Raw genomic sequence first — 8,738 nt, 5'->3', positions numbered from 1 at the left:
AAAACACAAACGAGGCTCTTGAGGGCAAGGAGGTAGTGGAGAAAGAAAGCCAATTATAAAATACCAAATTAATAAATGTTCATAATGCCCGGCACGTCTGTCTCAGAGGACATCGAGCCCCCTACCCATGATGAAATGTCGGATCTCCAAAGAAAAATTCATCTTCTGAGTAAGTTTTTATTGCGGGTTTAAGCTGAAGCAGTTCATTTACGACGTGATTATTCATTCAGTAATATTGAGGAAGTTGTGGAGTAATAATTACTTCCATTGTTCTATTATTATTTTCTTCATTAATAATTTTTTTTTGCTCGAGGATGTCAGCAGTCAGCTTTTAGTTATTGAGTAAAAAAGTGGTTTTATAACGGTTTGATACATTTGCATTAATTGAATGAAAATGAATCAAAGAGCTCAATAAAATTGTTTACAGAAACTTAATACAGTAAGTTACTACCAAATTCACATTTTGCTCGATGAAGGTTTTTTTTTGTGTGTGTGTCTTTTTTTTCACTGTCCTCTAGATGGAGACTATTCGATAGCGCACATTGAAAACTCTCAGTCTGCCAAGAACATAGAAACTATCATGCAGCTGAGACTTGAGAATGCAAACCTGCACAAGAAACAGCCCGAGGTCAGAAAACACACATAAGTAACATTTAAAGTATAGGTCGGACATATGTATTCATTCAAATATTGGTTACGTTGTCCAGGGTGATGAACAAGTTATCAAGGATGTTATTCAAGGCCATGGGATGGAGAAAGAATCATTCAGGAACATGTCTGTGAAGGTGAGGTTAAATTAAAAATTAGATTAAAGGTTAGATGATTTTTCCTTAAAGGAATAGTTCACCCAAAAAGGATATATATATATATATATATATATATATATATATATATATATATATATATATATATGTATGTATGTATGTATGTATGTGTATGTATGTATGTATGTATATATATATATATATATATATATATATATATATACAGTACAGACCAAAAGTTTGGTAACATTACTATTTTTTATGTTTTTGAAAGAAGTTTCTTCTGCTCATCAAGCCTGCATTTATTTGATCGAGAAAAAAAAAAGTAATATTGTGAAATATTATTACAACTTCAAATAATAGTTTTCTATTTGAATATAATTTAAAAAAATATATATATTCCTGTGATGCAAAGCTGAATTTTCAGCATCATTACTCCAGCCTTCAGTGTCACATGTAACATCCAGTCTATCACATAATCATTAAGAAATCATTCTAATATTCTGATTTATTATGAGTGTTGGAAACAGTTCTGCTGTCTAATATATTTGATGAATAAAAGGTTAAAAAGAACTGCATTTATAAAAAAAAAGAAAAGAAAATTCTAATAATATATATTCTAATAATATATTTTCTTTACTATCACTTTTTATCAATTTAACACATCCTTGCTGAATAAAAGTATTGATTTTATTTAAAAAGAAGAAAGAAAAAAAATTACTGACCCCAAATTAATGACCAGTAGTGTATATTGTTATTACAAAAATATTCTTTTTTAAAAACATAGCTTTTTTTTTTCTTTTTTTTTTTTTCTTTTTATTAATCAAAGTATCCTAGAAAAAAGTATCACATGTTCTGAAAAAATATTAAGCAGCAGAACTGTTTCCAGCTTAGATAATGAATCATCATATTAGAATGATTTCTAAAGGATCATGTGATAATAATCCTAAAAATTCAGCTTTGCATCACAGAAATAAATGATAATTTAAAGTATAATAAATTTAAAAACAATTATTTTTTAATTGTAATAATATATCACAATATTACTTTTTTCTGTATTTTTGATCAAATAAATGCAGGCTTGATGAGCAGAAGAAACTTCTTTCAAAAACATAAAAAATAGTAATGTTTCCAAACTTTTGGTCTGTACTATATATATATATATATATATATATATATGCATTTCAAATTATAAATATGTGGAATATTTATAAAACAATAGTTGAATGTTTTTTGGCAGTATATTTATTTCTTTTTTATTATTTATTTAAATAAAAAGTACAAAGAAATATATATATCCAAAGTCGCAAAATTGGATTATTTTAAAGGGGGGTGAATATTGTCTATATCCACTGTATGCATATAATTTGGGTTCCAGAAAGTTGTATTAGTCTCTCTTCACTTGTTGAAAGAAATCTTTGTTGTGCAGGCAGCTCAGACGGCGCTGAAGAAGCAGGTGTGTGATAAAATGAAGAAGCACAATGCTATGAAGCACACCACTCAGACACAGATGCTGCGTTTAGAGGACCTGAAGTTCCTAGTACTGAAGCCTCAGAACAGTAGCCCTCTGCCTGACACCCAGAAAGGAGAGGAGGAAAAGGTAGAAATTGTCTTTTTTCCCCCCGTGCATTCTGGACTAACGTTGGTAAATCTTAAAAATATACTTGGCCAGGATATTATTATTGTGTGCTTGTTGTGTAGAAACTGCGCATTCTAGAAAACAGTTTGGAGAAATCACAGCTGAAATACCACGAAGCAGTGCACATAACGCGAGGGTACAACAAGCTGAAGGAGCACCTACAGGTATCAGAGCAGTAACACAGCTGCATTCAGCTATAGACAAAGCTCAATAAACCCACAGAGCACGATACCTCATATAGGTAATAGGAGAAAAGAAAGCTATTAATTTTGCCATTATTTAAATTATGTTAAAATATCACTTACTGTTTTTACTGTATCTTTGATCAAATAAATGCATTCTTGGTAAGCATAAGAGACTTTCAAAAACAATAAAAAATCTTACCAATCCCAAACCTTTGAAGGTAGTGTATATATTTTGATAAGTGGACATTTTTAATTCTCCTCTGTTGTGTTGCTTCAGGAAGAGAGTCTTACATTTCAACCACAGCTGGACAGGATGGAGACAGAGGTCTATTGGCAGACACAAGTACTCAAAGACCTACAGGTCATGAACAACAACGTTCTCCTCTTCAAGGATACAGCCAAGGTAAAGACAAAGTATTTAATGAATAATTGAAAAATTGAATGAGATAATAAAGCAAGCATATGTGTAAGCATGCAAGGTAAAGGTCATCCAAATAATGCTGATAGGAGTGTGTGTGTGTGTGTGTGCGTGTGCGTGTGTGTGTGTGTGTGTGTGTGTCCAGGCTGAGCTCCAGCTTCAGGAGGAGCAGGTGTTCAGAGAGCGCAGAGAAAGAGAAAAAATCCTCTTCCGCTACAAGAAGCAGGCAGAAGAGAGGATGGCTCAGGCAGAGAGGATGAAGAGACGAGTGAGCATCATCTGCTACAATAACATCTGTGGCAACTAGAGTACAGCTAAAAACGCATAAAAATATCTGTCATACTCGTAGAACTTCTCAAGTCAGATGGACAGGAGACCGGACTTGCAGCTGATTTAAATAGAGCTTGGTGTTAGCATGCTGCTCACAACACACAAATACAAGTTAAAATAGTCTGTTTTTAATGCTGAATTAATTATACGTTTATATATTTTTTCAACATTTATTTTAGCTTTCTCTTTTTGGCAAAAAACTAAGTCTCTTAGATAGTTTTTGTCAAGTTTATCCAACCGTTTTCCCTCCATTCCCCTTCCATCTGTCACATCCAGCCCCAGTGGGCGCCCATGAACCCTGATGAGCTGAGCAGTGAGGCCCCGCGAAGTCCCACCACAGTAGAAGAAGAAGAAGAATCTATCTCTACTTTTGAGGAAGCTTTCCAGCACGCCAAAGAGGCCACTGGAGTCACAGACTCACAGGTGAGGAACGACCATATTATTAACCCTATGAAGCCTATAGGATCATATTTATTATATTAATTTCTTAGGTCTCGAAATGATCAACATGATCAACACTTTTTTATATTGATTTTAAAGGTGCTGTATGTAGGATTGACACTGAGTGGTTGAACTAGGTATTGCAGTCCAAATTCTAAATGTTGGAGAGGGTATTCAGACTAATCCTCAGACTTGAGGCGCACGCAGGTTGCCAGATTGACGACACCAACAGGAATGAGTGCACTTGACAATGATTCAAATGAAATATGCTGTGTACCCGGGGTGCCAAAATAAAACTGGGTAAACTGGCAGTGGGCGAGTTTAACAAACCAAAACAGAGAACGATATTCCGGCCCGGAATGCAGATTTTCAAAGGAAAATAACTGACTGTAGCATTGTTTTTCAGATAAACAAGTATGTTAACTTAGCATGTTACTTAAACATCTGTAAACATATTATGGTATTTTTATGCTTTAGTAGAGTCAAAAACTAACATACAGCACCTTTAATATTTTAAGATGAACACTTACCAGACTGAAACTACTTAAGTGTACTTCCATCCAGCATTTTTTTGTTTTTCAGATAAATCATGTTAAAATGTGGGGTTCAAATATGAGTTTAACTTTTGAGTTTGTTTATCTCTCAATCATTATTGTCCTGAATTGCATTTATGTTCTTAAACTAAAGAGCATTGATCATTAAACCAAGCATTTAAATAGAATCTTATTAAGATATGTTATTGCGAGAAATAGTGACAGCTAATATTTAGATAATTTTATGTGTTATGTGTTATACTGTTATAAAGATCTCATGGATTTACACTACAAGCTGTTAGAACAACTTCTTAATCTTTGACCATATAAATATCAGGAATGCACCAAATTGCAAATTTTTGCTTAGTTTGGGCCTCCAAATAAAATTGAGGTGCTTTTCCTCCTTGAGTATGAACTCCATATTCTCACTATTTCATACTATATAAGCTGTAAAAGCCTGATGTATCAAATATGATACTCATCAAAAACACATCAACAAACTTCTTTTATTTATTTAATATTTTGTCCAAAGCTTCAATAAATTTCAGTTTTTTCTGACTATTATTTCACATGACAGGCTTTACAAGGTTAAACCCATAAAGAGTTATAATTTTTTATTTACCACCATATAATAGTTTTAAATGTATATAGATTACTTTTTTATGTTCAGGTAAAAAGTTCTTGTGGTGAGCAATGTTTATTCATGATATCTCTTTATAACAGGAAATAGTGGACAGGTTTATCTCTCAGGGACAAACACAGGAACATTTGGAGAAGATGAAGGCAGAAAATGAGACAATGCTGCTTGAACTGAAGGAAGAGAAGAATACATCACAGACTCAGTTTCAGGATGTAAAATACTCACGAGAAACTGAATTCTCAAGGTGAGAGCTGACTTTGTATGCTGGATATGCTATTATTGTGAAGATGTTCTCAATGGCATGAAATAGTAACATAGCTTTATTGTCATCAGTTAGATCTCTAATCGTCTTTTTTGATTCTTCAGTGTCCGACAGATGCTGCAGGACTGTGAACATGACCTGCAGCAGGAGCAGCAGCATTGTGATGCAGCTAAAGATGGCCTGGACAGACTCACACAAGCACTAAACACTGTCAAAGCAGGAGTGCAGCAGCTTAGTGACAAACTACAGCACATACCACTGGTACTAATGAATCTGTTTAATAATAGGAATGTGTGTTTTTTAATAGAACGTTCAATAGAAGAATTTTCAGATTTCCTAGAATTTAAAGGGATCATAACTTTTTTTTAGAACTTGATTTTCTTCCCTGAGGTCCATTTATAAAGTTAGTCAAGGTTTCATGCTCCAATAATAGTTTAATTTGTTTGTAATTTAATTGACCCTTTCCATCCCCCCTTTGACCCTCAAACAGGATGTTAGCCAAAGTACATATGAAGACTCTGTTATGGCTGACTAACCTATTCTGCATGTAAAACATACAGTTGCAGTTTAGTGAATGTATTTTAATTCTGGTACAGGAGTTCTGAAAGTTACGTATGTATACTACTATTCAAAAGTTAGGAGTCTGTAAGATTTGTAAAAGTATTTATGAAAGTCTATTATGCTCATGAAGGCTGCACACAGTAAAATCTATAATATTATGATATATTTGTATAATTTGCAATTTATTTGTTTTATTACATCCGTTTATAATAATTCAGTCTTCACATGATCATTCTAAAATCATGCCCCCTACCCTTTGAACAGCGGTATATTAAGCAAAAATTTTTATCTTTAAGTAATGTATTCATGAAATGTGTGTAACTTATATCTGAGTATTTTACGTTGGTTTTGGCAGATGAAGGATCCAGCACAACGGCTGCCTTTAGACTCAGAAGAACACAAGCTGCAGCTGATGTCTGAGGCTGAGCAGAAACTGATGCTGCTAAAGGAGGAACTACAGGGCAAAGATCTGGCAACCATCATGAAGGAGTTGGAGGAAGAAGAGGTAAGGAACACTGATTAGTCATGTTGGTGTAATTATATTTTGGTTTGTTGAAGATGTGTCACTGGTGAAACATATTATTATGTTACTTAAACTCTTTTGTTTACTCTTTTGTGTCATATTTGATTTTATTGTTAATAACCTTTACTGATATTTTACTGTTGTTTTGTATGCCCCCCTGCAGTTCCATGCCAGAATAGCAGGGAAACTACCCCAGAGCAACACTCGCATTCAGCTGCCTGAGGCCCAGAAACAGGACTTTTCTGATGGTGAGATACTACTACATATTTCCATGCGTAGCATCCCATTTCTGCCATAAAAAAATAAAAATAATGCTTAAAGTCATAAAATCATAAATATTACATAAAAAGTCAAAATTATGAAATGCTTATAATTATGAGTTAAAATGACAAAAATATTAGATTCAAATAAAAAATTATTAGATTTAAATGAGATCTTTACTTTTATGTCATATCTACAGTTTATCTTATAATCTTAACTTTTTTGTCATAGTTATTATCATATCATAACTTTTGATTTTTTTTGTCATAATTATGACTTTTTATCTTAACATTTTGAACTTTTATGTCATAATTAGGATTTACTAAAGCATATGGAATGAACTTCAATACATATCTCTATATTTCTGAATTTAAATCTTGATATTTTGTGGGGATGAAGCCACAAATGCCAGAGTGATTTCTTGATATTATACTGTAAAAAAAAAAAAAAACACACATTAAAAGAAAGAAAACGGTGTCAATATTTAAAGGGAATGTTCACCCAAAAATGAAATTTCTTTAATTAATCACTCACCCTCAAGTCTTTCCAAAGCCGTAAAGACCTTCTTGCATCTTTAGAACAAAAATTAAGATGTTTTTGATGAAATCTGAGAGCTTTCTAATCCTCCCTAGACAGCAATGCAACTACCAAATTCAAGAGCCAGAAAGGTATTAAGGACATCATTAAAATAGTCCATGTGACATTCATGAGAGTACCATGGTGTATGTGTGTGGTGCTGCTGACGCAGGAGCCGGCGTTCTGACATAGAACGTGCATGCAGACAGAGCATCTTGTTTACAAGCTGAGGAATGCACATGCATGCGCATGGTATTCTGTTGAATAGCAGCAGAGACTGACATGGTTAATAAATGGCTATTTTAGGTTTTTTTTTGCACACAAAAAGTATTCTGGTAGCTTAAGTTCTTAACTGTCACGGTCACCCAACCCCTCTGTGGGACGTCTAAGTTTACTTCACTATATTACAATTAAATCCTAATCTAATCATGACAAACTATATATTGTTGGAAAGGTCTAAGACTCATAAATAAATAGATATTTTGAGGTTAATAAAATTAAGATTGAACCAGTGATGTCACATGGACTATTTTATCAATGTTCTTACTACCTTTCTGTCCGTTGAACGTGGTTGTTGCACTGCATATACAGGGTCATAAAGCTCTCTGATTTCATCCAAAACATCTTAATTTGTGTTCTGAAGATGAAAGGAGGCTTTACAGGTTTGGAACGATATTAGGGTGAGTAATTAATGACAGAATTTTCATTTTCATTTATATTCATATGTATTCATTTACTTTTTTTTTTTTACCCTAGATTTTGTACTTTTGAAAATATTTAAGATCACGTGTATTCAAAGTGTAGGGGATATCTTTACTTAGTTATACCACATGACGAGCCACATACTGTACATTCCAATTTTTCTTTGAAGATTGTACATTTTCTAAACCATATTAAACCAACATGGATACAGAGATTACACGCATCTACAAAATTAACACACTGTTTGTGTTTAAAGCTGTTTGTGTATCTTAGACTCTCTTATTTGCACTAGTGATCACTGCTACATGAACCTGAAAAACTCTTGACCAGGCATGGCCATGTGTTTTTTGCTCCTCTTATTAAGATGTTCTCCTGTGCTCTCTTGAGCTAGTACTTTCTTCTGTCTGAACACTCTGTTGCACTTAAAAGCTCACCCTTCTGGTGTTCAGAACGTTGGTTGATTTAAGACATTGGGATTCAGTTCACCTTCATGTGTGATTGCGTGTGTTTACTAAGAATGCTGTAGATCCATATGTACAAGAAACAATAACAGAACGAATTTAGCAAAGTAAGGTGACACACATATTACACACCTGCATGTCTTTTCTCTCAACAGATGAGGAGGACAGCGGCGTTGATGACGGTGATGTCACCAACCGTGTCACACTGAAGCACCAGTCGCAGTCAATCATTGATGCAAACACCAGAAGGAAGACTCGCATCAAAAAGAGGAAAGGCCAACTCTGATCTGATCCAGTCACAGGAGAGTTATTAAACATCTGACAGAGTTTAAAACATGATCAGCTGTAGCCACACATTTCCTAAAGGCTTTATCTCCATTCAACATGTCTGTGAATTCACGTTTAAGAAAATAAATGAATTACTGAGCTGATAAATTTATTA

At 33.7% G+C, this 8,738-nt stretch overlaps 1 protein-coding gene across 2 annotated transcripts; it reads left to right on the top strand.

The window, feature by feature from the left end:
• The first annotated feature begins 22 nt into the window (after window positions 1–22).
• On the top strand, window positions 23–8,738 carry odad3 (outer dynein arm docking complex subunit 3). Of its 2 annotated transcripts, none has more exons than XM_052600539.1 (13): window positions 23–169; window positions 519–628; window positions 708–785; window positions 2,194–2,364; window positions 2,466–2,567; window positions 2,866–2,991; window positions 3,152–3,274; window positions 3,613–3,759; window positions 5,034–5,194; window positions 5,317–5,473; window positions 6,135–6,278; window positions 6,460–6,544; window positions 8,452–8,738. In XM_052600539.1, the coding sequence occupies exons 1-13, from the start codon at window positions 76–78 to the stop codon at window positions 8,580–8,582; spliced, it is 1,629 nt and encodes a 542-aa protein (XP_052456499.1). In that variant the 5' UTR covers window positions 23–75; the 3' UTR covers window positions 8,583–8,738. The 2 variants fall into 2 exon arrangements, with proteins under 2 accessions (XP_052456499.1, XP_052456498.1); XM_052600538.1 differs by having other exon boundaries at window positions 6,129–6,278.

This window comes from Carassius gibelio, chromosome A6 (genome assembly GCF_023724105.1).
Source record: "Carassius gibelio isolate Cgi1373 ecotype wild population from Czech Republic chromosome A6, carGib1.2-hapl.c, whole genome shotgun sequence".
Lineage (NCBI taxonomy): Eukaryota > Metazoa > Chordata > Actinopteri > Cypriniformes > Cyprinidae > Carassius > Carassius gibelio.
The sequence above is the reverse complement of the archived record's forward strand: the minus strand, read 5'-3'. Positions and strand labels throughout refer to the sequence as shown.